Source organism: Fomitopsis serialis, assembly GCF_022376445.1.
Source record: "Fomitopsis serialis strain Sig1Antser10 chromosome Unknown B0H18scaffold_22, whole genome shotgun sequence".
In the NCBI taxonomy this organism is placed as follows: Eukaryota; Fungi; Basidiomycota; class Agaricomycetes; order Polyporales; family Fomitopsidaceae; genus Fomitopsis; species Fomitopsis serialis.
The window spans coordinates 243,115-269,908 of NW_025954982.1; the positions used below are offsets into that span (position 1 = coordinate 243,115).

At 51.5% G+C, this 26,794-nt stretch overlaps 7 protein-coding genes across 7 annotated transcripts; 3 read left to right on the forward strand and 4 right to left on the reverse strand.

Annotated features, from left to right (window-relative positions):
• Nucleotides 1-120: 120 nt before the first annotated feature.
• Nucleotides 121-806, reverse strand: B0H18DRAFT_999182 (uncharacterized protein). Its single transcript, XM_048045543.1, has 6 exons — nt 754-806; nt 644-703; nt 503-584; nt 406-449; nt 256-350; nt 121-195 (listed from the first exon to the last, which is right to left on the reverse strand). Exons 2-5 carry the CDS (start codon nt 653-655, stop codon nt 294-296), a joined length of 195 nt encoding a protein of 64 aa, XP_047895071.1. The 5' UTR covers nt 656-703; nt 754-806; the 3' UTR covers nt 121-195; nt 256-293.
• Nucleotides 677-1,428, reverse strand: B0H18DRAFT_1155479 (uncharacterized protein; the record flags this gene model as incomplete). The annotated part of the gene is made up of 3 exons (XM_048035769.1): nt 677-1,191; nt 1,245-1,295; nt 1,344-1,428. 3 exons carry the CDS (start codon nt 1,426-1,428, stop codon nt 902-904), a joined length of 426 nt encoding a protein of 141 aa, XP_047895072.1. The 3' UTR covers nt 677-901.
• A 2,279-nt stretch (nt 1,429-3,707) lies between these two features.
• B0H18DRAFT_999185 (uncharacterized protein) lies at nt 3,708-5,982 on the forward strand. Its single transcript, XM_048045544.1, has 15 exons — nt 3,708-4,077; nt 4,143-4,155; nt 4,211-4,265; nt 4,324-4,374; nt 4,436-4,668; nt 4,723-4,767; nt 4,824-4,877; nt 4,935-4,994; nt 5,051-5,138; nt 5,192-5,235; nt 5,289-5,311; nt 5,365-5,385; nt 5,445-5,655; nt 5,707-5,779; nt 5,837-5,982. Exons 1-15 carry the CDS (start codon nt 4,055-4,057, stop codon nt 5,854-5,856), a joined length of 1,014 nt encoding a protein of 337 aa, XP_047895073.1. The 5' UTR covers nt 3,708-4,054; the 3' UTR covers nt 5,857-5,982.
• Nucleotides 5,983-6,783: 801 nt separating this feature from the next.
• B0H18DRAFT_1117710 (uncharacterized protein) lies at nt 6,784-9,667 on the reverse strand (the record flags this gene model as incomplete). Its single annotated transcript, XM_048033640.1, has 15 exons — nt 6,784-6,818; nt 6,869-6,895; nt 6,951-7,023; nt 7,075-7,139; nt 7,198-7,230; nt 7,294-7,486; nt 7,539-7,603; nt 7,662-7,897; nt 7,948-8,026; nt 8,079-8,221; nt 8,270-8,356; nt 9,226-9,331; nt 9,388-9,487; nt 9,543-9,550; nt 9,604-9,667. The coding sequence occupies 15 exons, from the start codon at nt 9,665-9,667 to the stop codon at nt 6,784-6,786; spliced, it is 1,314 nt and encodes a 437-aa protein (XP_047895074.1).
• Nucleotides 9,668-12,219: 2,552 nt separating this feature from the next.
• On the reverse strand, nt 12,220-13,799 carry B0H18DRAFT_1117711 (uncharacterized protein; the record flags this gene model as incomplete). The annotated part of the gene is made up of 13 exons (XM_048033641.1): nt 12,220-12,418; nt 12,478-12,498; nt 12,551-12,573; nt 12,630-12,673; nt 12,730-12,811; nt 12,866-12,925; nt 12,976-13,029; nt 13,090-13,134; nt 13,197-13,426; nt 13,483-13,533; nt 13,583-13,637; nt 13,697-13,709; nt 13,774-13,799. The coding sequence occupies 13 exons, from the start codon at nt 13,797-13,799 to the stop codon at nt 12,220-12,222; spliced, it is 903 nt and encodes a 300-aa protein (XP_047895075.1).
• An 821-nt stretch (nt 13,800-14,620) lies between these two features.
• On the forward strand, nt 14,621-16,802 carry B0H18DRAFT_999237 (uncharacterized protein). The gene is given in 19 exon segments (XM_048045546.1): nt 14,621-14,665; nt 14,678-14,849; nt 14,887-14,889; nt 14,923-15,002; nt 15,067-15,075; nt 15,094-15,095; nt 15,130-15,186; nt 15,248-15,298; nt 15,358-15,590; nt 15,647-15,691; nt 15,745-15,798; nt 15,849-15,908; nt 15,966-16,053; nt 16,108-16,151; nt 16,204-16,226; nt 16,277-16,297; nt 16,354-16,558; nt 16,618-16,684; nt 16,746-16,802. 16 exon segments carry the CDS (start codon nt 14,980-14,982, stop codon nt 16,775-16,777), a joined length of 1,014 nt encoding a protein of 337 aa, XP_047895076.1. The 5' UTR covers nt 14,621-14,665; nt 14,678-14,849; nt 14,887-14,889; nt 14,923-14,979; the 3' UTR covers nt 16,778-16,802.
• An 877-nt stretch (nt 16,803-17,679) lies between these two features.
• On the forward strand, nt 17,680-26,484 carry B0H18DRAFT_1084333 (uncharacterized protein; the record flags this gene model as incomplete). The annotated part of the gene is made up of 22 exons (XM_048031772.1): nt 17,680-17,701; nt 18,329-18,353; nt 18,812-18,958; nt 19,015-19,261; nt 19,322-19,527; nt 19,578-19,661; nt 19,716-19,800; nt 19,849-19,996; nt 20,050-20,146; nt 20,210-20,772; nt 20,829-22,072; nt 22,126-22,278; nt 22,350-22,458; nt 22,518-22,668; nt 22,720-22,916; nt 22,975-23,045; nt 23,109-23,225; nt 23,293-24,462; nt 24,514-24,908; nt 24,965-25,128; nt 25,184-25,567; nt 25,604-26,484. The coding sequence occupies 22 exons, from the start codon at nt 17,680-17,682 to the stop codon at nt 26,482-26,484; spliced, it is 6,660 nt and encodes a 2,219-aa protein (XP_047895077.1).
• Between the last annotated feature and the right edge of the window lie 310 nt (nt 26,485-26,794).

Here is a 26,794-nt window from a genome sequence, read left to right on the forward strand (position 1 = left end):
GTTTCCTTCACATTCTGCGAGCGCAGTCCCACACCAGTCGAGAGCGCTGACTTGGCGAAGACGAGAGAGTGGCGGCCATCGCTGTAAGAGCCCAACCGAGTGTCGCTACTCTGGCGGAAATCTGAAAAGAATCCTCGTGCGTCCGTGGTAGGGGGTGTGCGATTGTTGAAGTTTATCAACAGAGTGTTGGCGTATCTGACGGGTGGAGTGTTGAGTGATACAACTCGGCCATGATCGACATGGATCAGCACGCACAATTTCGACGACAGTATAGCACTGGTAACATGATGAGGTCACACCGTAAATATTGAGTCAGAATTCACGTACAAGAGCAAGTGAAGGTTTGTTTGCTAGCGATGAAACGGCTCAGGATGAATTGCAGTGCGACGTGCGAAGCATACTCACCGGCTCCACAATGAAAAGGATCAGTTCAACCAGAGTGAAAATCGCTATGGTCAATTAATCTCAGTAAAATCACGATACCATATTGCGATAGACGCACCAAGCAATGCCCCAGACTCCACAATAAACGTCAACATCCGACTTACTGGGGAACTCCCAGCGTGTCGATTGTTCTTCACAAACTAATCCCGCAGAGTCAGAATGAGCACCTCGCACTTGAAGCACGTAAAACATGGCTCACATGGACGATCATGGTTATCGAGATGATGATGTTGGCTAGTAAAGCGCAGGCCAACCAGGCCTTCAAGCCAGGGTTAGCGTTGATCTGAACGAGATGTCGTAGGCACCTACATCTACGAACGATGCGATACGGCTCTCGAGACCGATTGGCAATAACCTCGCCTGTGGAGGGAGTTCGGCACAACGAAGTAAGGTACTTTGCGCAGACACGCACGCACCTTAACTCCACTAGTCACAGCGAGTGCAAGCTGCGTGAAGGCTACCTAGAATCGGTGTCAATTTGAGCATCATACGCATGATAGTGCTGCCTTGACCGCACCGTAATGATCGGAACACTAATAAAGACATGCTTGACTGTATTCCATATCCGCCATGCATAGAAACATTGCACGAGAGTAGCTAGGATACCGCCCATGATCAGGACGCTGAACCACATATTGCTAAGGGTGGCAAGGACCGCTGGGTCTCCGTAGTTCCACACCCAGTAGTGGAAGACGTCGGCAACCAGAAGACAGGCTTGGACCGTCTCGTAGATGAACACGCCATACACTGATCGCACACATGAACGTCCGCGACAGGCTGCGGTACAAATATGAACTCACCAAGACATTTGATTCGTAATGGGTCAGACGAAAAACGTGCGCTGTAGATATCTACTAGCCAGTCAACGTCGGATACTTCCAACATAGACGGAGACTCACAAACTTGGACTAGCAGTATGCCCTCTAAACCCCAATTCATGTGGATCCCGAGTATCTGCAGAGCGATTCGAGCCCAGTCAAGCATCTGCAGGAGACGTACTTACCACAGGAGCGGACCTACGTGTGCGGGGTGAGCATGCACCAGAATCACCTAGACAATGCAAACACGCACAGCAGACGTATCTCAGCCATGTCCATCGTTGCGGGAATTTGAAGGCAGGATGGCACAGTTGTAATGCCAGTTTACCCAACGTCTATATGGTGGAGTGAATGCCGAGGGCTGGGTGTAAGTCGTATACGCTGGAGCGGTGGTGAGCAACCCGGCTGTGGACTCGGAGTCCTCAAGCTCAAGTCAAGCCGTGGACTTGGATTCCGGGTTCGAGTCGGACCCGGGGTCAATGTTGAGCGCTGAACGCTGAGGATTGATGTACGTGTCAATGGACTCCCCGGTCAATCCCAGGTACCGTCGAAGGTCATATGGCTCCATCTGAGCGCCACAGCTGCAGATCTGCAGACACGGGCGGAGACCAGCAGCCTGGGAGACGGAACCTAAATCGATACAAATCACATCAGGGTTGGGCGCACCGCATTCGCATGCATTTTGATATTGTGTGCACGTCCTTCCGATGCGAGACATGTGCATGAGCTTCACGAGCCGTGGAAAGACTGAGAATGAGGCTTAGTGCGCAACACGAGAACCATCATGATGTGAGTATTGACAATGGCTCTGCAGGTTGGAGACCGTAGAAGTCGAGCCTCGTGTGAATGCATGAGATGGGAATGGAACCGCCGCCCGGTATTGTATTGAGAAGTCCTGGGCGTACCGCCAAGTGGAATACACGTACGTACTTGAGACGGCGTGCCTTCGCGGGGAGGCTTGAAAACAACATAAGTATCCGAGTCGCCATGCAACAGAAATCAAGACTCACCTTGAACCCGGTGTCAGTACTTGTGGTAGGACATGGCAACGTAGCAGCGCAAGTGGGGACCGTACGCTGCCTTTGGAGACTCAGCGCTCAGCGCTCGTTGCAGACCACGAGCATCCATGCCAACGTACTCAAAGAATTCGGATTCCCGGCCTAGTAGCAATATATTGAGAAACAAGTACAGTCCGTCAATGGTCGAGCGGTGTAGACAAGATGTAGACAGGTGTAGACGTGGCTGGTAGAGAGTGATTATGTAAGAGCGCCGCCACTGGCAGACGGAGACAGTGAGACTCAGACTGTCGCCACAGACACTCGGTCCACAGCCTCCGGAGAGCCGAGTATGGACGAGTATGCCTCTCATTTTCTTTCATCTTTATTCTCTACTCGAAATGCCGCCAAGAGGGGCGGCGCTACCTTGCTCGCGCAGGGCTTTGGAAGGGGACATCGACAAATACAGTAACATTTGAAAGGTAACAAGGCTTCTGAACGTACAAAAATTGAGGACACTGCTATTGTACAAGACAGAATTGATATGGAGAGGTCGGGTGCGCGAGTCGAAATAAGCACAATAATATGAGCATGGTCCAGATATGAATAACGCAGCTTCGACTAACCTCCATAACTTATATCGGTCCTCGATGGAGAAGCGGAATATCGTACAGACGCGGACTTAGAGTGCCGCTGCACCGGCGCTTGTATTCGCAGGCTAATGCAGGAAGACAGACACTGCGTTGTACCCGGCAAAACTCTGTGAGGCGCCTGAAAATTGGCACAAAGTACGTTGAGTGCTATAGAATGCTCCTGAATCACTTCACTTTGCTTAGAAAATCATGCCCCGTGCACTGTTCAGGCATGCAGGTCGCAGTAGCAGCCGCATTTAACAGGCGCTTGCGAGTATTACCTTACAAGGTAAGTAACTGCCACCACCATAATTCTCGTTCATTGAACACTGTTATGCATGGTCATACATCATGTACTCATTTACCTGTAGTTTTTTTCCACAAACAAACTCTTCATAAGTGTGAAACTGTCTGACACTCTGAATATTTGGTGTCGATGTGCCTGCTCATACTACTACGGTATCGCTGCTCACGCATGTGACATTGACAACAGCCACAAACAAGTGTTCAGGCGCCCGGCAACAATTACAGACGAGAGAGCCTTGCTCTAGCGAGCAAGGGATTTATTACCATGCGAGCTACGTCCCGACCTCGAACCACACCACTAGACACTATCTCATTCCCTGCCTTGTTTGCCTAACCATTACAGTACAAAGCCTCACGCGTACATACTACTACACTACCCTCGAACGGGGCGCAGGCCTGGGCGGCGCGTTTAAACGCCCGCCCTCGCACAGGCCGGCGTCCGCCGCGTCTTAGCACGATTGTTTGCTTGTTGCGGTTAAATAATCCTGAGTTCATCATCAACTCGGTCCACAGCACAACTTGAAATATCTCACTGGTGAGGATCGCATCGGCAAGGCTCAATTGATTGTCTCCATCACTGTTGCGATGCAAGGCACCGAAACCACTTCACTCAGAGTTGGGAGTTACTGGGGCCCCATGTGGGGATCTGGGGCCATACTGCGTCGCTGTCTGAATGTCGACGTGAATGGCTCAGTAGCGCACGTTGCTTATCCGGCGTTGGCGGTCTCTGCCACATCCGAATCGACCGTGACACGGATCGACAAACCAATGCCTTAGCGTGGAATGCTATTCCGTTCCCCAAGAAAGCCATCGCACTGTCTTCGCTAGTCGTCTCTCTCACCCATCTCCGAGTTTCCAGATGTCTACGAGCATCAGTTTGCTGTACGTACCAATTCAACCATCGTCATCTTCAGAGTGGTGCGTTTACAGTCTGCACATTGCAACAGGGCCGGACCCGAGGTACGACTTTTCGCCATCCATCTTATGGGCTTGTCTGGAGGAGACCTGTACGCAGATGATTGGGTCGTTATTGAACTGGTCGTTGCAAGGAGTCCTTTGCGCTCAAGTGTGTGAGTTCCGCGGCCGACGATGTGACAACGCCATGATAGCTCATTCCTCCTCTTCCAGACATATACCACATCTGTTTTCCCAAAGATCCATGGCCGCTGAAATGCTTTGGTGCGTACACTCGTCCTACAGTCGGGTATCACTTTGACTGGAATATTTGACGTCGGTGCAGTTTATGGTGTTTGCATCTACGAGTTGATACAGACAATATTGATCTCCATCGACGGCGTCCACGTCTTCGTCTTCGGATACGGTGACCAGGTCGACAACCTCCTCAGCTTCTACAATGGATGGTTCAGTCTCCCCATCATGGCTGGTATCCTCTCGGCCGCGGTACAATGCTTCTTCGCGTGGAGGATATTTATGTTGTCGCGCTCCGTTTGGCTGTGCATGTTCATTGCGATGGTGCGTGCCAATGCGATTCTAAGCATCGTCATGAGAGCCGAGGTGTACCTACAGATCGCCCTTGGCCAAATGTCTATTGCCATCGTAAGTGGGGTCAAGGTTCGTCCTTCTAGTCTCCGTCATTGTCGCGCCCTAACAGCCATCATCATGACCAGATGAAATCATTGACCACAGATGAGAACGAAGCCATCATCATACCGTACATTGACGTGAGTCTAGCGATATTGTGCGTTCGCGCTTATTACACCTCTCATCCCAATCGCCAGACGTGGCTCGCGGGAAGCGCGCTCGCAGACATCGTGATAGCCATTTCCATGACAGTCTTGGTGAGCGACTATACCAACGTACCGGTCGGAACATCAGTAATGCTGACGTCCAATAGCTTACCAAAGCGAAGACCGGAATACGGCGCTCGGATGCCATCATCGACAGACTCATTATGCTCGGCGTGGAGACAGGCACGCTTACTGGTGCGTGCGACTTCATGCTCAACGCGAAACACGCTGACTTCGTTGCAATGAAGCGGTGATTGCGACTCTCGATCTCTTGTTCTTCACCATACGGCCCGTGCGTCTTACATCGATTGCTCCGGCCTTGCTCACATAAACTGACACTCGCAGAGGACATATCTTCACGCCGCGCCGTACGCCTTCTTTCTGTCCCTACTCACCGCTCTGATGCTGACTCTGGCTCCAGTGTTATGATGCTGTCGAAACTGTGAGTACTGGACCCTCAACCCACCACCGTTCAATCTCCATAAACTGACTGCGTTCCAGGTATGCGAATACCCTGCTGATCAACTTCAATAATCGGGCACGTACGGCGAGTCTCATGGATGGCGACGTAGTCTCTTTGGGAGCCGTCCACTCCAGCCGAAATGGTGCCAGTACAATGACAGGTGCAACGGACAGCCTGGACATAGGACAATACCGCAAAGATGGACGTCAGACTCGCCTTTCCGCACAGGCGTCGGCACTGACCTCCGAGGCAAGTCGTCCACGTTGTCGTTGAGCACTCGACGCTAACATGGGCGTGTAGTCCACGAAGCCCGTTGGCGACGTCGTGTACCTCTCAGCCACCCCAGAACCGTCCGTCGATGATGACAATAAAGGTCAGCCATGACCGACCTTCGTCTACACCGCTCTCGCTGAGTTATTCTTCTGTTAAGTGATGGTCATAGCCGAGTGAATGGGACGAACCTCCTCCGATTCAGGCAGATGTCTGACGTATCCTCCCACTGCGGAGGTTATATGTTTCAATGTATCATTATGGGTCTTTGTAGTCATCTCGCTCTCTGAATCTGCTCTCCACACAGTGTCAGCTCGCTCGGTGTGAGGCTCTTCATTTCTGATCGGCGTTCCTATTCCCGCTGGAGTAACATGGTTGCTCAAGGCTCGGATCTCCCGGAGGTCAATGTCGTCCGACTATCCAAACTGCTATCGGTGCCGGTACAGAGCCATGTCGGGTTTCGGTTCCCTTCACTTCGACCCTATCAAACAACATGACGCGACTACAAACCAACCTTGACAGCACGCATGCGAGGGGTGTATGGCAATCGCAATCATGCGCGCTGGGGGACACGTCAATCTCGGTCGCCGAGGATTGACGTGATCCTGTGTGTATTATTGAGAAGACAGTCAGTCTTCATCAGCCTTGCCCGCCACTGAGAACGAAAGGTCCAAACTCTAGATGAGTGGTTCGCCGTGCGCGTTACGAGCGTCGGATAGTATTAGCTGATATCATTCTGGAGTTCGGACTAGTGCCATCCAACCACCCTCATGCGCGCTCCGTGAATGTGTTCGAACAATAGGCCAGTGCTCAAACGGTATTCAATTCGCTGCAAGTAACCACACCGCTCACCGCATCTTCGGTGGGAAACGGGACTATGGCCCATGCATGCCTACATTGTGATGCGCGGATACTCGCTGTGAATGCTTTATGGTCGTTTCCGTGTCACTACGATATTAGGTGCTGCAGACTCCTTTTCACGCATGATATGCGCAATCAGTCCACACCATTGTTACGATTGCTATCATAAAAGTACATTCAAAGTAGACAGACAATTCATTGACCATTCACCCTCTGATGTCAAGCTGATCATGCCAAGGAGCCTAACTACAACCCAAACTCTTTCCTGATGATGTCCACAGCTGCAAACATGACAGTTAGTGTAGAATCACAGGGATATGGCATCATTTACCTTGTTCAGCCATAGCATAGACAATAGCTACATAAGCAAGGTGTAAGGACTACAGTGAATCAATATTTTTGAGTCAACTTACCCTGAGTATGGCTGCTGATAGGTGCAGGGACAATGGACATATCAACAACACGTATGTTTGTTGTGCCATAGACCTGCACAAATCAGTTTCACAAATATCTGATCAATAACTTATACCAACTAACCTTGAGCTTGCTATCTACCACACCACCATCCTGTTTGGGCAGCATTGACAGAGTACCAGAGCTGTCTGTTAAATATTACTGAGGATGGAAAAGTCATTACAAGTACAAATCTTGTTTACTCACGCCAGATTGTAGCAAGATTCTTCTGGATAGCAGCTATGTCAACCAAGTGTCAGAGATGACTTCAGGGTTCCAATCTAGCATCACAAAAATACCCACCCTTGATCTGATCATCAGTGCTGGCATCAAGCCCTGGGTTTATCTCTTTGGAGACCACATCACAGAATGGGGCTGTCTGGACAACCTGTCTGGTGAATTTGAAGGCTTCCACCAAGATGTCCAGGTCTAGTGAGTTCTCAAAGACATGAGGGTCAATCAGTGGGATCATCTTGGGGTCTTGAGACTGTATATGCTATAAACTTGATCAGAACAGGCTGCTGTGAAATTTTTCAATTTCCACTTACAATATTCCCACTAGAGAATGGATGACTAAGGCACACTACAAGAGAAATGTAGGGCTTCTTGGGATCTTATAAAGATTGAGCCATGTTCAAGACAAATAGATCTAGAGTTCAATGACAACTCACCAGGGCCTGAGGGTACAAAAGGTGTCACAACCACCTCAAAGTCTGGGATTTTGGCACTCTTGAGATGGTCCCCAAGCAGCTCATGCACCTTGGTGTACAACCCTTGCTGTTTAGCATTCTTGGTGAAAGCCTCTGCTGAGCTGAGAACTGTGGATTGAATGTTGTCTGGCAGTGCCTGTATAGGGACAAAGGTCATCCCAGAAATGACACTGGAGAAATCTCCAGCTGTATCTGGGCTGTGATGAAAATCAGTCAAATACACCCATAAGGCCACTGTAGCACATACAAAATCTCATTCAATCTTGGATGAAACTCAGGATTGGCCATCAAGTTAAAACTGAAAATGTCATGTCCTTCCTTCATTTCTATAATCACATATCTAGTCATTGCCTTGGCTGTAATACATAATACACATACCTAGTGTAATGGAAATTGTAACCTTGTCTCTGAGGTTTTCACCAACTCCTGGAAGGTCAACTTTCACAGGTATCCCTTGAGAACTCAGGATATTGTAGCTGCCAATACCACTGAGCTCCAGTATCTGGGGTGACTTGACAGCACTGGCAACAAACATCAGTTATCATATACAGAAAACATGGTTCACATACCCTGCAGACAGTATAACATCCTTGTTCACATAGACATTGTACTGACTGCCATTGTGTTCAAACTGAACACCCTGAGCTGTGTGGTTGCTACCATCAAGACCTTGAGCTATGAGAAGCCTTGTGACATGGGCATCAGTCAAGACATGGAGGTTTGGTCTGTCAAGGGCTGGTAGTAGATAGGCCTGGTATTGATACCATCAGGCTTGTCCTATGGAAATGTGCAAACACTCAACTGTTGCTGAATTGACACGATGGCCAGTTTTTGGGTCAATACAACAGGTACAAAGCCAGCTTCCACATGTCTACAATGGATTAGTCTTTGGAGCAATACTTTACATGTGGAGAACCAACTCACCTGCCCTGTAGCCTGAACATTGACTGGGTCAGATATCATGCATGAAACCAACAAATGCATCCTACCATATCTTCCACAAGAGGGGTTGCTATGCCATTATTATTCATGCTCTAGACAGGGGTTCTAGACATGATGACAATAATGCAATAGATTGGGCCAACCTTCTGGAAAGGCAACTCTGCCCCAGACGGAGTGCTTGCATATCCGAGGGGTATCGGGCCTGTTCAAACATTGATCAGTTCATTGCAGCAATGAATATCGGGCAGCCTCACCAGTAGCCTCCCCCCAAGTCCCGTGGCATCCGCAACTGGCCTATAGAGTAACATGAGCCACGCTAATGGGTAATTGAAGACCTCTGACCTCTGAATCCCCTCAAGATAGCGGCTCGTTGTTTCCCAATTCCAGCCAGTATTACCCAACCTCTCGAAAGCTGGCGCGGTATGAGCAAGCATGCCATGGGAGCGCAAGGACTATTACCATCGATATCCTCGCGTTGCGGAGTCATCCACATGAGAAAGTTCAGCCTAGAACTGCCTCCTAAGCCCTTTCCTCTGTATGCCGCATTGATTAACATCCACGACAATCGACCAACACCACGAACCTGAACCACGGCATGACCTTGTCTCCCAAATGCTTCTGCGGCGCTGTCAAGAACGCCCAATCATAGGCGGGTCGCATCAACTGCTGCATGAAGCCGTCGGGTTTCACTAAAGTCATTGGTGTTAGTCGCGCCGCCCGATTGTCCCGCTCGCAGATGACTCACAAACGTTGGGGTCATCGAAGCTAGCCTTTCCTGCCTCTAACACGGCGACAGTCACATCCGGATTCTCTGACAGTCGGGATGCGACAGTAAGTCCAGCAGTCTAGGGATCGAGAAACGTCAAAGAGCGCTAAGCAAAATGCCCATATATTGCTCACACCGCCGCCTGCCCACAGAGAGTCAGTGACAACGATATTGATCTCAACTCGTAATGCGCACCAACGACGACGAAGTCAAAGCGCTGTTCCGCGATGTCACCTATGGTAGCTAGTTTCGCTTCCATGTTGCTAGTGAAAAAATGCGCAGGACGTCTGGATACTTGAATATATGAGTAGACGTGCGGCAGCTCGATGTCAAGAACGCAGGTTGAGCGATGGTCCAGGATATACTAGGTCGCCTATACCAACGCGCTTGCGACGCCGACGGATAATCCAATTCTCTATCCAAGAAAATCACGTTCATCCTCATTGCTTCTCGTACATGGAAGGTGCGATAGAACCTACGGGAACCTGATATCGCTGAACGTGCGTAGCGCGGAAAGTGAGCTTCTTGAACTGATTTGAATGCCTAGACTGTTGCCTCTCACAGGGTCTATTGCGTTCCGATTGTGTTCACTGGATGACATAAATATACAGACATGACATATGACTCCGGGGTTCCCGGGATGATTCCACGTCTATCGCCCGAATGCAGTCTCTGCGCATGATAGGTAGCCTTTCCGTCGGAGCATATGGGCATCAAGATGATGAAAGAGCGACGGGACGTACCGTGATCGCACAGACATCACGCATGAACGGTGACGCTGTCCCAGGATGCGTTGCGCAATGAGATGTATTGTTCATATCCATGTCCCGTCCCTCGTTCTACCGGCGTCGATAGATCGTCTGCGGCTAGCTCAGGGTTCAGGTCAGCGCTCTTGAGATTTATAATTGAATCTTGTCTGATTCGAGATAGAGAGGGATGACACAGCTTACCCTCGAATGAGGATCCGTGCCCTCGAATCGCCGCTGTACATGTGCATGTGGGTTAGAGCGGCCTCTTGTGACAAGGAAGCTGGGTACTTGTCTTGTCATTTGTCTGATGCGTTGCGCGACTGTACAAATCGCCCTGCATATGTGACAAGCACTTCAGCGGCACAGTACGAATGATCTATACTGAACGGTACCGACGCACTGCATCAACTCAAGAATTAGTATCATTTCGGTCCGATCATGCGTTAATCGTTACCCCTTGAAGAAGCCTGTTTTGCTTCGAAAGATCTCCGCGCGCCGTGTATGATGAACATCGTCGGAGCATCACGATCATGTTGAGATGAATCCGCGGTATCATAGGGTGACACGCTTTCCATTGACGACCGTGGAGGCAGTAGAGCGCACTACGGATTCGGCGTTTCTGAATGAATTATGCCTCCTTCAGGCTTTCTGGGTCCAGATGGACGGCGCAGAGTGAGCAATGGGGCATGCGGCCTCTCGACGGCGGAAGGAACCAGCGCGGCCGCACAGACTGCGAGAACAATCAGTTGGACGCAAGAAGTCGGGTACATACCATACGGTGCCACAATTTGTTGGATTCGCTCACAATTCGCGCACATGCTGACCGTCCTGTCGACCTTACGAGCCGGCATCGTGCTTGATCCTGAGGCCTGAGGCCTCTGAGGCGGCACCGTGACGCACACCGCGAAGCTCCGGCGAGTTTGCCTCGTCTGAGCATGTGGTTGACCGCCGGCGCCAGCCGCTGCATGGGAGGCACTGTCCGCCACGGAGAGTCGCGGAAAGTGGTGGTTGGAGATGAACATTGTGTACATGACGGACCGTTGTTGAAGCTAGGTCGTACAATTGAAGTAGTACTAGTTGTTACTCATAGTACCAGGAAACATGTCACTCGCTCCGACCGGTCCGGCGGGTACCCGCGTCTACAGTTGTTCTAATAGCTTCTATTACTACAGCCAGCACCACGGCGTGTCGAGGCATACAGTCTTCGGTATGTAGAGCTGAATTCTAATCGGTATGAAAGAACGCACTTGTACATTACGCAAGGGCTACGAAGGCTGAGTTCATGATGAACAATTCGAAGGCCAAGATACATAGTTCGCGACTCGCATTGCGTCATATATTGAACGTCTGTCAATCTCCCATGCTACTTATCTGTGTGACCAACAATCGACTGAATGCGGCACCGGCTATATCGTCCGCTTTCGATGCTGATGGTAGACCACAGTCAGTACCTGACCCAACTGCGTGGACTGACCCTTGATTGCTGAGCAAAAGAGATTAACTCTTGGAATTCTCTCTGCGCACCTGGGAGTGAATGAATGGAGAATGCAGCGCGGCAACAATCTTCGTTCACAGGCCGCGACAGCGAACATTGATTTATGGATCCGGAGTCTTGCGAGTATGCGGTACGAACGCAGTACTACCGTCGAAATCGTGTTCGTACCTGAAAGTCAATCAGCAATCGTCGGATGGCCCGAGTCGCAGCGGTTCAGGAGCTTGTGTCCGATTCTGACGTCGAAGACAGCACTTGCATCATACCTATAGGTCCGGACTTCGTGGTCCCAGCGAATCGATTCCCTGGCATCATCATCGATCAGCATGGCAGCCATCAAGGCGTACATAGCTTCATTTCCGAGTACATTGATGCAAGCATCTGCGAGCAGCAATCCTATCCATTCCGAAGTCAATCAGTTAATGCCCATCGATCCGCATCAGAAGTCAGCGGCATGTCTGAGCATAGCTAATAATCCCCAAAACATCGCCTGTATCTGGCGTCGTGATTCCGTTGTCAGTAGGATGGCGGGAATGTGTTATTGTGAAGGCACCTACGCTGGTCCGACGCTCAATCAAAGGTTTCCTTGACACTCATCGAGCGTATTCCCAGAGCAGCCGTGCCCTGTGCTTGGGCAAAGATCATCTGGGTCCCAGTGCTGGCAGTTCCAAGTCGAGTGTTACTTGTATGGAACGGTGAGAAGAACCCCTTCGTGTTCATGCCCGGGAGTGCGCGGTTGTTGAAACTCATCAGCAGACTATTGGCATAGCTGTCATAAGCAAGTAGTCAGTGGTAAACTAAGAGGGCAATTAGCCCGACGAGACGCACATTTTCGACGACACCAGAGCACTAACATCTTTGTGAGGTTATGAGTTTTTGCGCGGCAAAATGTGTTACGCACAAAAGCAGATGCATATTGGTTTCCTGGTCGACATAATCACTTAGCGGAGATCATATACCGACAAGGAAAGCATACTCACCAACTCCACAATGTATAGAACGAGTTCAGCGAGGGTAAATATAGCTGTTCTCAAGTAGATTAGTTCGCAAATCAGTGAGTACGCAGCGGTGCTGACACACCGAGCAATGCTCCGGACTCCACAAGGAACGCGAGGGCACGACTGATAGGGGTGCTTCCAGTGGTTCGGCCGCTCTTGAGAAGCTAGATATGTGTAGTTAGGAGGCACGGATGTCCTGCGGTAATGGGATGACACACATGAACGGTCATGGTGATTGAGACGATGAAATTGGCCAGTAAAGCACAGGCCAGCCAAGCCTTCGTACGGAAATTAGCTTGAACGGTATCACGCAAATGAAGGCGGATACCTCGATGAAAGCTGCAATACGGTGCTCCAGAACAACCGATTGTAGCAGCTTCGTCTATAAGAGAATCTACTCAATACTGCTGCTCGTAATATGGGTACATTCATCCACACATACCTTGACCCCACTCGTTATGGCAAGTGCCAGTTGAGCGAAAGAAATCTTCACTCGAACGGCGTTAACCGAGCAACTATGAACACAGCTAGTATGTGGAGTTGACTTACAATGACGATTGGCACAGTCATGAGAAGATGCTGTTCGATCTTCCATATACGCCATGCGTAGAAACTCTGTACGACAGCAGCCATGATACCGCCCATGACGAAGATGCTGAACCACATATTGCTCAGCATCACTAGGACGTCAGGATCTCCGTAGTTATACACCCAGTAGTGGAATATGTCGCCCACGAGCAGGCATGCTTGAACCGTCTCGTAGACGAACACACCATACACTAAGTAGTAATGTCAACGGCAACGCAAAATCACAGCTACTAGCTGCTAGACTCACCGAGGACCTTGAATCGCAGCGGATCGGACGTGTATCGCGCGTTGTAGATGTCTATCAAATGGTCAACATGGAAATCAACCCGGCGCGAGTACCGACTCACATGTTTGCACCAGCAATATGCCTTCTAGGCCCCAATTGAGATGGATCCCGAGTATCTGTGAACGAGGCTCTAGACCACTGCAAACAGCAGAGCACGTACGGGTAAAATACTTACGATAGGAGCAGACCTATACATTCGGGGTGAGGATGCTATGAGACTTAGCTTGAGCATACGTGACCGCAAATACGCACAGCAGACGTATCTCCGTTGGGTCCATGACTTCAATGGGGACTTGGAGGGAAGTGAGGAATGTTCAGCACAAGACGAAGCTTGTTATGTGCAGTTATGACAGGACCACAACGCGGGGAGTGTTCTGGCCCGGGCTGTACTTCCTACGTCCTATCGTGGCGACCAGTGATCCGAGATTGCAGAATTTTGGGTTGATACCAGTTTGTTTAGGATTTGCGTCGCAACGATTGATTTGTGTGTCAGAGAAATCTTCCATGAGCGGGTCACGACAATCGCACAGCCAAACCGTGGTCAGAGCACTCCTCTTTCAATACTTGATTGACATGTGAACAAGACATCGCTGCCCTAAGCTTCGGAGAAGACCTCAGCTTGAACGATGCTAAACAGACGCTTCGAATTCACAAGGATGAGAGTTTCAATCACGTATACGTACAACATAGAACCATACCTTCTCGAAGGCCGTAGCATCGGACATTAATCGGTATGTAGAGACACCGCCTCGGATGCGCTGCCTTCATAGTAAGTTACAGTAGCCACGTATACAGTAGTCACGTACCTCCGTGCTGGAGTGGGAAAGAGAGCACCGGGCAGCTGGGGCGTTCGAAAAGTCGAGCATGAGAGCGTCGCGCTGGGTCTTGAGAAACGTCAATGAAAAGGTGACACTGACAGCTGATACCAGACATCCGGCCGCCGGCTGTTCATGAGTACAAACCCTTACAAAAGTATGTATAATCGCCTTGTAAGGCCGATCACTGGCAGAAGCCTGAGGCCTGATGAATCGATGAACGTTTGAAGTGTGAACCAAGTTCGTCCTTCGAGCGCTCAGCGCTCAACGTTCTTGAACTTTGCCACGGCCAGCGCATCGCCATCCGGAACTTGTCCGGAACACTGGCACTGCCAGTGGCTCACAGATGTGTCAAAGGAGTCGACATCTCTTGATCCTCCCCATCGATGCGAAGTACACACGAGCTATGTACGCTTTGTTAGCATGCGCTCAGCGCACTCAGATAGGCTCCCAGGGGCAGTACCGTCGTGCTTCGGATACAACTGAACAATCAGTGCGGTCCCAGCTGAGCTAGGCGTTCAAGTTCTTTAGCATTCGCATTCGCATCCGTCTAGGTCTCAAGCTCAAGCCCCGCTGCATTACTTAGGACTTCCACGACGCGGGTCGTGCCAATTATACTCCACTCGTCGCGTTGCAATTGGAGATGTCTACTAGCGTCAACCTGCTGTAAGTGCAGTCGATGACCTTTGTCTACTGAATCAAACCCACTCATTGGCTATCTTTTGGCTAGTTCGGGTCCCGAGGTAACATCGCTCGGTGTTAGCGTCATGTTCTGTATTGAAGCCTGTTTTCCAGCTCGTCGGTTCGTTATTAAACTACGGATTGCAAGGCGTCCTCATCGCCCAAGTTTGTGAGCCAGAAGTCACCGAGCCAACGTCCCGGTTAACTGCTCACGGACTTATTGTCTACAGATATATACCATGTCTGCTTCCCAAACGATCCACTCTCCTTGAAAGCCTTCGGTTCGTACCCAATCTGCGCGTTACTCTCGAGTTTCGATGCGCTGATTCAATCTCTGCAGTCTATGGCGTCTGCATCTTTGAACTCGTGCAGACTGCTTTATGTTCCGTCGACAGCTTTCACGTATACGTTTGGGGCTATGGCGACCAAGTTGACAATCTGCTCAGCTTCTACAATGGCTGGTTTACGATTTGCGTCATGGCTGGCCTCGTGTCAGCTGCGGTGCAATCGTTCTTTGCGTGGAGAATCTTGATGATGTCGCGTTACCGCTGGCTGTGCGCTTTCATTGTCACGGTGCGTACTACTGCAGATTCGAGCGACGTTAATCTAAAGGTAGCATACGCACATAGATCTCCCTCACCCAAATGTCTGCAGCCATAGTAAGCGGCGTGAAGGTTCGGTTTTCTGCTCTATTCCCATTGAAATCAGCGACTCATGGACTCATCAGATGAAAGCATTGACCACGGATGAAGACGAGGCAGTCATCATTCCATATATTGACGTGAATTCCGAATCGAGACCTGTCCCGGTCTCATCTGACATGACCATTAGACGTGGCTTGCGGGGAGCGCACTCACAGATAGTGTTATTGCTATCTCGATGACCCTCTTGGTGAGTGTTCATGTCGGTTTTTGGAAGCTTCCTGGCCTTGACACAGAGATACCGAAGCTTACCAGGGCCAAGACTGGGATTCGAAGATCGGACGCGATTATTGACCGACTCATCGCGCTCGGTATCGAGACAGGCACTTTCACGGGTATGTACGACGTTACTTTATGTATGACAGGGCTCTGACAGTCTTACAACGAAGCGGTGGTTGCCATCCTCGATCTCCTATTCTTCACTATAAAGCCCGTGAGTGTTATGTCAATCGGTACTACGCCGTCGATACTCACTCGCACTACAGAGAACATATCTTCACAGTACCCCGTACGTCCTGCCCGACATCTTCATGACCCCAATACTTAATTTGATATCAGCGTTCTGGTACTATCTAAGCTGTGAGTACACGACCCCATTATGAACCCTTCCGTGAACTTACTGGGAGACGCGACAGATATTCTAACACCTTGCTCATCAATTTCAACAATCGAGCACGGACGGCGAGTCTCGTGGACGGCAATGTGATGTCGATGCAGGGCATCCAGAGGAGCGACAACACTGCCAGTACGCTTGCCGGGGCCTCACATGGTACGGACTTCGGGATCAAACGTAAATTCGAACGAGTTCTGGCCATGCAACCGTCGACTTCGAGGACCGAGGCAAGCGTTATATGCTAGTTTTGAGGAGCGAGTTACGCTGATGCAGAAGAGCCGTTTAGTCCGTGAAGCCTACGGAGAGTGTCATCTGTTTTGCGCCTTCCCCAGAGACACTCGGTGGCGACAAAGGTCAGTGGTGTATGGTTCAATGTATTCCCTTCGTCGGTATTGATCAACGGTGCGTGTGTAGTGGCTCGGATCGCCACAACAGACTCGGAGTGAGCGACGCCGACTCGTAATCAACCAGGTCCGTGATGTCCGTGCGCTGGAATTATGATCCCTCGTTACGCTGTTACTGATTTGCTTCATTCCTTGCGTTTTCGATTTCGATTTCGTCGCACACCGCCCTTTGATTTACAGGCAGGCTCATAGTTTTCAGGATTCCGCTCGCCTTAGAGAAAGAGAGGTATCTGTTTCTATACTGGTACGAAAGCGGGTACGGGTACCGTGTAGCAAGTGCCACCAATTCCGATGTATGTATATCCTGAGAACGTCGGTGTAGCCATTTGTATCTCTGTGAGGTATGATCAATCGCGGGGCTTGCATATTGAATGCTTGAATGGCGCGGTCGTCGATAAGCCTACCGGTGAGGCCGGTGAAGCCTGAGGGGTTCAAGAGCCTCGAGCTCCGTAAGCTTTGAGTTCAAGTTGAGGAGGAATCCGTGCTGGCAGTAGTATGTGAGCACGCTTAGTGTGCCCCGACCCCATTCTTGATTTGGGTCTGCTAGTGTCAGACCTAGCCCTGGGATAATACGTGAGTTCTTGAAGCATGCTCGGTGACCTGGTCGTTACAGGTAACTTTGTTGCATAAGAGGAGACCAGTGGAGGAAGGCATGATCATCGCCGCGCAGCAAGACCGCGTTTACCATATATGGTATACGTAGCGCCAGGTCTCTTCAGGCCTTTGCGCGACGAGGCGCGACGTCGACCGAACATCGACTTCGCCGCAGCCGCACTGCTGTATGTACATCGTGTTCCGACCTAAACTGCGTCAATTCCTCTAAACTGTCTCATCTTTCTACACCCACTTCGAGAGGAGCTTCTGATGGCAGCATCTTGACCGACCGGGCTCGCTATAAATCGTCTCGGCTCCGACTCGACCTCACCGCTTGGGCTCACGGCCGAATGAAGTTGGCATCAACCAAGCGTCAGCGGTTCAAACTGTCACCTCAAGGTTACTTGTCGGTGAGCATGCTAACGTTCATAGTCAACCCGCGCTCACTGACGCGTCCCTTCAGCGAATGGCTCAGTGCGAAGTTTGAGCATTTCACCTTCACACAACATCTATGTCAGCCTCGCCGGCGTGTGCGGTTTCACGACGCGGATGATGGGCCCGTATGGGTATCTCGTCCGCTCGACTGGCTTACGGCCCTTTATCTGGTGCGTATCCAGTTGTGCCATGCCAATTACGCTTACGATTTATTTGCAACAGTACATTGACGGCCCAGGGGCCATCTTTCTGAGCGCTGCATCCTCTGTCGCAGCCGATACTCGTTTTGAACGAGGCTTTCCCAGCGGCGCGGCGGCTGACCCTTGTCAATACGCACACTGAGTCACTGGCCGGGCCGGGCGTTCTCAATACGTGTCCCCCGTCTTCTAAAGGGCACAGGTCGTGATAAACCTCGTGAGTGCATCGTCTCCGCCATGCATGTACAGCGTGTTACTGATGGAAAGCAAGGCTGGGTGGATGAGTGGTACATGTCGTGCCTGAGATGTCTAGGTAGGGAAGCCTCCCGCTTAGGAATGAATATGATGAAATCTCCCCCTGCGCAAGTGAGCGGTGATAGAAGCACGCCAACGTCCTTAAGGTCCCGTTACGGGATCAATGAATCGGATGATAAATATTGTTGTTTCGCGCGTGGTGATGGCATGTGCCATGTGTGAGGCCGAATAGGCCGAATCCGCCAGCAATGCTCTGAGGAAGTCACGAACTCTCGCTGACATCTTTTAGAACCGATGCATGTTCCGGTTCGTGAACATTGCCACGGCGTGTACGATCAGAGAACCAAGACACTCCGATAGTAGGTAAGCAACCGCGTTCTGCGCGTTTCCTAACAGCGTGTACTTTGCGTGTAAACCTTGAAAAGACGTAGTCCCGTGTCAGCTGCGAGGAGTACGCTCGTACCGCACAACCCTTCGATGAGACGCAAATGACTGTTACAGAGATTCAAGCTTCACCCGTTCAGCGTAGTGCGGTGGCCATCGTACGTATTCCATCATTTGAACTTTCAGCATGATCTCTGTTGGGCTCATGAAGTTTTATTGCCCAGGTTGGTATCGCTGCTGCACTTCCGAGCGGCATATTCGCGGACCATGACCTTGGCTTCGCTGAATTCCATGACTTCTTGCTCAAGAAGGGCGAAGCGTACACGGAAATCCCACGTAAACGGTTGAATATACACTCGTGAGTTTGTCAATCTTAGAAGTCAACATCGAACAATCGCTGAGGTTAATTATAAGCTGGGCGGGCGATGCTCTCGGAAAGGTGGCCACGACGCATGGTGGCTTTCTCAAGGATGTCGACAAATTTGATCACCTCGAGTTCGGTATATCGGCGAAGGACGCTCGCGCGATGTCGCCGAGTACTAGAAAGCTTATTGAGCTGTCTTTCCTCGCGCTTTTGGACTCGGGCATAGACTATCGAGGCCGGAACGTCGGCTGTTACGCCACAGCAACGAATCATGACATTATGAACATCGCTGAACCCGTACGTCACACAGGTCGTTATATGTCCGTTATTGACCTGACTAGGACTTGACATTTCTAGGATCTTACCGAGGCTAGAGGGTCGTTTGCGGGCATGCCTTGCATGGTCGCTAACAAGATATCATACCATCTTGACCTTCGGGGACCATCCATTCCTATGGACACGGCGTGCAGCTCAAGCCTTACTGCGACTCATTTGGCAGTGCAAGCATTGCGTGCAGGGGAATGCGAAGCCGCCGTTGTAAGTGCTTGCCAACTCAATCTCAGGTAAGCCATATAAAATATACGAGAGTCAATCTGACATGATTGTGTATTAGACTGGCTGATTGGGTCCAGTACAGCCAAGCATCTGTACTTGCGCCAGATGGAAAGTGCAAGCCATTTGATGCTCATGCTGATGGGTAACAACTGAGCCATCTATGCTATAATTGATATGCATACTGAAGATTGTATAGGTTCTCCAGGAGTGAAGGGGCAGTATCAATTGTCCTAAAGCTCTATGAGAATGCAGTCAAAGATGGTGACCATATCTATGCTAATGTAGGTCACAGAGATGTGAGATATTATACTAGGACTGACTAGATTTAGATCTTGGGAACTGGTATCAATGCATGTGGATCTGCAGGACCTGTACATGCACCTATTGCATCTGCACAAGCTGAAGCTATGGAGAGAGCTTTCCATGCAACAGGCTATGTCCCACAGGATGTAGATTTTGTTGAGATGCATGCCACTGGTGTGCTGCTGTTTATTTCATCAATAAACATATCATGCTAACATGGGTACTAGGTACAACTGTGGGAGATCCCATTGAAGCCTCTTGGGTGGGTGAAAAGTTCAGCAAAGATGGAGAACTGCTGGTAGGCAGTGTAAAGGGTAACCTTGGGTCAGTCTCAAATGTTTCATTTGTCAGATATTGCTAAGACCAACTCTTATTTTATTTTATAAGCCATCTTGAGATTACTGCATTTCTTGCATCTATCTGCAAGGTCTGTGGTATCATGGAGACTGGTGTCATTCCACCAAATGTCAACCTCAAAGTGAAGAACCCTGCTATCCCATGGGATCAGTATAGACTCCATGTTCCTCTGCAGCCAATTTCATTGAAACCTCAATCTGTTGCAGGAGGGTCACTAATCTCAATATGCAGCTCTGGAATTGGAGGATCAAATGGACATGCTTTGCTGCAAAGCTGTCCAGTCATGGTCCATGATTCTGGACTTTCTTCAGGACCTCTACAGTTGATGATGGCAGGAGGCCTATCTCCAAGATCTGCCACATCAATGGCCCAAAACCTTCAGGAAACCATCAGACAATCTCCATCACAGCTAGCTGCTATCTCAAATCTTCATGGTCATCAAGTCAGAAGCATGACTTGGAGAACTTTCACAGTCATCAACAGAGACAAATTGCAGGCTAATATGCTCAGGTTTCCAGAGCCTATTCTTTCTCCCCATGAAAGGCCCAAGATTGTTTTTCTCTTCTCAGGACAAGGCCCACAACATATGGAAAGTAAGTTACAGCAATCAGTATGATGTGTACAATATAGATCTAATGATGTGAACTAGTGGGTCGTCAGCTCTTCGCCAGATTTGATTCCTTCCGCGCTACTATCCAAGAACTTGACCAGATTCATCTTGAGCTTACTGGGACATCCCTCCTTCAGGATGTCGGGCTATTTGGTCCTGCCACGACAGCCAAGCCCCTTCCGAACATCTGGCCAATCAGGATTATCCTGCCGTCTCTCCTCATGGTCCATATTGCCCTTCATGACCTTCTCGTCAAGCTCGGTGTGCAGCCCGACATCGTCATGGGCCATTCAGCCGGCGAAACCGCCATGCTCTATGCCTGTGGTGCGGGATCGAAGCGTATGGCGATGGAAATCGCTGTTATGCGTGGGAAAGTCATGGAAGCCGTCGAGCAGGCAAGAGGAGCCATGGTAGCTTTGTCGTGCGCACCACACCGTGCTCAAGCTATCATCCACGCGGTCAGGACTTCCGACTCAGACGATCCAAAGCATGGCCGAGCCCTGGCGATTGCATGCTACAATGGTCCCGAGGCTGTTGCCATCGCTGGTGACGAAGACTCAATACAACGCGCCGTCGACGTGGCCCATGAGCAAGGCATCCTGTCGCGAAGAATCCAGACTGGCGTCGCGGTGCACTCAGCTCTGATGGAGCTCTGCCGCGAGGAGTATTGCGCACGACTTACCGAAATATATCAACGCCATGGCGAGGACCTGTTGAATCCTCGCGTCACGACCTATTCTACTGCGACGGGTATGCGACTCCGGCACTTCACGGCTGATTATTTCTGGCGCAACAGTCGGGATCCTGTACTCTTCGTGCAAGCGGTGCGGCGGATATTGCACGAACATCCAAATGCAATCTTCGTCGAGATCAGTCCTCATCCCGTTCTGTCGGGCTACCTCCAGGAAATCGGAGCCACGCCGTCTTCCGTAGCGTGTCCCATGCGCCGGACGAGGTCTTACGACGCTGGCGATGAAGAGCTTGCGTTGCTCACCGCGTTAGGCCGCGTTGTTGCAGCAGGTTATAACGGCGTTGACTTCGATGTCTTGTGCCCTGTCGAGCGGCCGCGAGACCGTAAGGCTCGAACGCCTCCATATCCCTTCTTGAAGAAAACGGTTGCCTACCTACCAGAGTTTTCACCCCTTCTGCGGACGCAGATTGGGCCTGCACTAAGGCCCTTGCACGGGAATAGCCTACGGGTCAACTACATGACGCATCCCGACATCGCGCAGCATATAATCAACCACGAGCCCATCATGCCTGCGAGCGGCTTCCTAGAGATGGTATGCGTTCATCACGATTCTCCTTGTTGTCTGAATAGTAAGAGATGTGCTAGGCATTGGAAGCGGGATCATTTCTACTTTGGAATGTGCAATTCCATTCCTTCTTCTCGCTTTCGGCCGAGCGTCCTCCGTTACTCGAGTTCAGACGGGATGGACTCCAGTGGAGTATCTCTTCTAGGACAGCAACGCAATCTTATCAGGAGAAGGTTCGTCACCAGTACCCGTCTTCCATGACGTTCTCATCGCTCACAACTCACCATAACGTTGGCATTATCAGGACGTGGCGGCTTCAGCTGTCCACGCTGAGGGCTACATGCTCTGTGATCAACCTGACATTGGAGCCTGTGTTGCGACAAAGATTGATCTTGGCGACCTTCTTCGTAGTCGTGAGCTCCATGACGCACAAGGTCAGCATATTGTTGCTTCGCTCATTGCATCACTGCAGCGCCGATCACAATCATTTTATGGGTAGACTTCTATGCCGACCTCAAGCACTTTCAGTATGGTCCTCATTTCCGCCGCATATCGCGCAGTCATTTCGGCGATGACGACGTTCTGGTGGAGGTTAGAGCCCTCGAAGACGACTCGACGGCATCGTGCGTAGTCAAACATTGAAACCATGCCCGAAACTGATGTCTTGCTCTCAGGACGTATGTCGTACCTCCGAACATCCTCGATGCCTGCATACACGTCGTCGCCCACCCACGCTTCACAGCTAACTATGATCCTAATGCCTACTACCTACCTTCGTCGTTATCGTCCCTCCGCCTTGACGATGTCCCAACGGACTCCACATTTCGCGAGAAGGTCTACGCCTATGCAGTACTTAGGCAGTGGCTCCCAGGTCTGGACAGTTTGTTGGACGATCTGTTGCGCAGCTGACATATGTCGCACCTCATCAGATCAGGTCATAAGCGATGTGTTCGTCTTCAGCAAATCTGGCCGCAGGATTTGTACTCTAGAAAACCTCGTCGTGAGCCGTCATCTGAACGAACCGATTTCAGCTGTGTCAAGGCGTTTCACTCTGGTCCATGAGCCGTTGGCTATGGTCGCACAGGCTTCATCAGACCTACAGAACGGGATTGAGCACATGGTGAGAACTTCAATGACGCAGTTTTCATGTGCGCATTCCGAAGTCGCGGAAATACTTACTGTACCCTTCACAGCCCTCGACAGCTCTTGCCGGAGAGCGCTCAACGGACATGACCAAGTTTCCACAGACTCTGTATTACCAACTCGGCCACGAAATTACGATTCAAGCCAACATACGGCATCTCGACGTCAATGAACCGCTCTCTCTTTGGTTCATCGCAAAGACCCAACGAGATGGAGATGCCGCGAGAGGGTTTACTAGGTGTCTTCGGCGCGAATTCCCTCAGTGGGACATCGGGTTGCTCATTTGCACAGACAAAATGCCGGAAGCCGACATCATCAAGCACATCCGCCTCTTGACTCGCACGCCGGGATCAGACCGGGAACTCGTCCTCAACAAGCACAGCGAAATTCTTGTACCCCGCTTCCGTGCATCCTCCTCGCCTGGGACCCAAGCGCCATCTTTGATCCGCTCAGCTCTCCCTGTGGGTAGGCCCCCTGCGCAACACGTCCGCTTGGAGGTTATCGCTACGCATTCCCAGGGATCTACGCTTCACGGCGTCATATGTCGGGTGGTGGCTATACCTGATCCCGATGACACCTCGCCATCTCTTCTCGGCGCACTAGTCGTTACTGTGGTATCGGACGCACCTCGTCGCGCTATCATGACGCTGCGTCGCGACTGCCTTACTCGTATACACGACGAATCTGCCGCACATAACATTGCAGCGGTCTCGCCCAGCATACTCGTTGTCGGGATGCTGCTAGGTGCAGATGCTTTCACTGGCGCCGGACGTGGATTACCAGGCCAAATCTTTGTCGTGTCCGATGGCTCCGAGTTGGGACAACACCTCACATGGCTCCTTCGACAACTGGATGTGCATCCTGTTGCCTTGGACGCTCGCAGTCTGCCCGTGGCCCTTGCGCGTCTCTCCCTCCAAACCCCGGATATTGTAGTCTGCGAATGCACCCGCGATGCTGACATCGCCAGAACGTTCGCCGGCAGCGGTGCTCGCGTCTTCGATTGCTCCGACGGCAATAATCTGATTCGACATACGATCGCCAGCAATCCCTACCTCATCGGGGAGACGTTACGGCTCGGACTAGAGAAGCTTCACGACTCCGAGTTCCCAACGCGAACCACCCCTCCTACCAGCACTCAGATTGCTCTTGCTGCGCACGCGGAGATCCCGATCGACGAAGGAGAACACCACGCTCTCTTCAAGGCCGACGAGACATACATTCTGATCGGTGGTATTGGAAGTTTAGGGCTTCATATTGCGCGTTGGATGTACGACGTGAGTCCCAGTACGGTTCTGCAAGAGTGTCTCGTGCTAATCGAAGGTCAGAGGGGCGCTCGCTCCATAGTTCTGACGTCGCGCTCTGGACGGGCATCCCTCGAGCGCGCAAACAACATCCTCGCTCTGCGTATTCTCCGATATCTCGAGACACGACCCGATTTGTCTCTGAAGCTGGAGGCGTGCGACGCCGTATCGCAGAGCGCGTTGCACGCTCTGCTCTCCAACCCTGAGCAGCGGATCGCGGGCTGTATACTTCTCTCGGGCGTTCTCATGGACCGCATGTTCCTTTTCCAAGACGCCGAGAGTTTCGAGGCCGTCTTTCGTCCCAAAGTGCAGGCATTCGAGGCCATCGAGGCTACGATGGACATTGAATCACTGGACTTCTTCGTAGCCGTTTCGTCAATCGCGACGTTTGGAAACATTGGACAGACCAACTATGCTAGGTGAGGTTTACGCTGATTGCTGTCCTGAAGTAGGATTGTCTCATTCTATCTGGCAGCGCAAATACGGCTCTTGAGGGAATGATGATGCAGTATAGGAATGCCTTCGCTATCGTTGCACCTGCTATTGTCGACACGGCCTCTGTTGCGAGCCGAGATGGCGATGACCATGGTCCGAGGACGGAACTGAATCACTTAATGGAATGGGCATTCTCGTCCGAAGGTGTGTACTTTTCATGGCTCCGACCATCGTCTTCAGGGCTGACACTTCACTGAAGAGTTCTGCAATTACCTCGAGGACGGAATACACAAGCTCGCAGACGGACCCGTAGGTCTCTACGTCCCCGACTTCAACTGGGACCTTGTTCACCAACACATGGGCCCCTCGCCTCTCTACGATCATCTTGCTACGCCGGTTTCACACCTGTCGAATCCCAGTCCGGAGCACGAGGCGCTGAACCGAGAAGCCGCACTGCAGGATATTATTCTACGACACCTGGACATCCAGATCAATGAGTTCTCCCCCGAAGTTCCTTTGACATCATACGGGATCGACTCGCTGTCTGCGGGTCGCATCGCCCTTGCTATCAGGCCGTATCTCTTCGTGTCATCCATGCAGCTCCTGGGTGGGCTCAGTATGTCCGCCCTCTACGACAGGCTCCGTGAAACAGCGCCGGCCCCGACGAGCTCGGCCCAAGCGTCGCACCGGAGCACGACGGCGGAAGACACCGAGCTGCAGACGATAGTGAAGTTCGTCGACGTGGAGGAGGGTGGTCCGCCTCTGTTCATGGTCCACGGAGCGCCGGGCAACGTGACGACGATCGCACCCGTGGGCCAGCACAAGTGGGCGAAGCCCTTTTGGGCGGTACAGACCACCCCGGACACGCCGCTGCACTCTCTCCGCGCCATGTCCCAGTTCTATTGCCAGCGGATCCGGGCGGTGCAACCGCGAGGCCCCTACCGCGTCGGCGCGTACTCGGCGACGACCGTCATCGCGTTCATGCTGGCCGAGGAGCTGCTCGATGCGGGCGAGGAGGTCGAGCGGATATACCTCCTCGACCATTCCCCGCTGCTCTTCATCTCGCCGTACCTGGAGCCTGACGCGGAGTCTGCAAGAGAGCGGAGACCGTCGCACGAGTTGGTGCTGCAAGCGCTGCAGACGATGCTGGCGCTGCTCCGCGCGGACCCCGCTCCGTCCCGGCACATGATGGCCCAGAACTACGAGGACATCTCGCACGGGGTCCCCGGGACGTCCTACGACCGGGTCTGGGAGCTGTTCCAGTACATCGTGAAGGGGACGTACGAGTTCCTGTTCGAGCTCCTGCCTCCGGAGACGCCCTACTCGCTGGACGCGATGCAGGACGCCGTCGTCGCGTGGCTGCGGTCCATCAAGGCGCCCGTGACGTTGGTCGTGGCGAGGGAGGGCGTGCTCGGGGATATGAGGAGGATCGTGCCGGACGGGAGCTGGGATGCGTACGGCTTGGAGAGGGCGTTCCCGGATATGCGTCGGGTGGAGGTGCCGGGCACGCATTTCAGCATGTTTTTCGAGCAGGTTCTTGCTGATGCCTTGCAGACGTGAACGGGCATGCAGTGTGTCGGACTGTCGGCTACGGAAGCGCAGTCCTTTTTCTTCAGAGATCGGGAGTGTTTGATTAGTGTATAGTAACTTGTAGCCGGTCTTCAAGGTTAGCAAGACAGAGTACTCATGTATGAAAGGGGTCAGCAGATGTAACTTCACGGTGCTGTCAGGGCCACATTGACCCGGGGCATCTTCGCGCCTCGCCGTGTACTGTCAATGACAACAGTATCCATAGATATTTATCTACAAGGCTTTTTCACTCCGAATAGGCGAGCTGCTTGGGACGATCAACCTTGGATCGACCACGTAT

Excerpts from the sequence above, each read along its gene's own strand:
- B0H18DRAFT_999185 (XM_048045544.1), top strand. The coding sequence starts at position 4,055 with ATGTCTACGAGCATCAGTTTGCT. Across the intron at positions 4,375-4,435 it reads ATGGCCGCTGAAATGCTTTG|TTTATGGTGTTTGCATCTAC; the intron begins GTGCGTACACTC and ends ACGTCGGTGCAG. Across the intron at positions 5,236-5,288 it reads TGTTCTTCACCATACGGCCC|AGGACATATCTTCACGCCGC; the intron begins GTGCGTCTTACA and ends TGACACTCGCAG.
- B0H18DRAFT_999237 (XM_048045546.1), top strand. The coding sequence starts at position 14,980 with ATGTCTACTAGCGTCAACCTGCT. Across the intron at positions 15,187-15,247 it reads CGTCCTCATCGCCCAAGTTT|ATATATACCATGTCTGCTTC; the intron begins GTGAGCCAGAAG and ends TATTGTCTACAG. Across the intron at positions 16,685-16,745 it reads GACACTCGGTGGCGACAAAG|TGGCTCGGATCGCCACAACA; the intron begins GTCAGTGGTGTA and ends GTGCGTGTGTAG.
- B0H18DRAFT_999182 (XM_048045543.1), bottom strand. Across the intron at positions 450-502 it reads GGAGTCTGGGGCATTGCTTG|CGATTTTCACTCTGGTTGAA; the intron begins GTGCGTCTATCG and ends AATTGACCATAG. Across the intron at positions 351-405 it reads TCCTTTTCATTGTGGAGCCG|CAAACAAACCTTCACTTGCT; the intron begins GTGAGTATGCTT and ends TTTCATCGCTAG.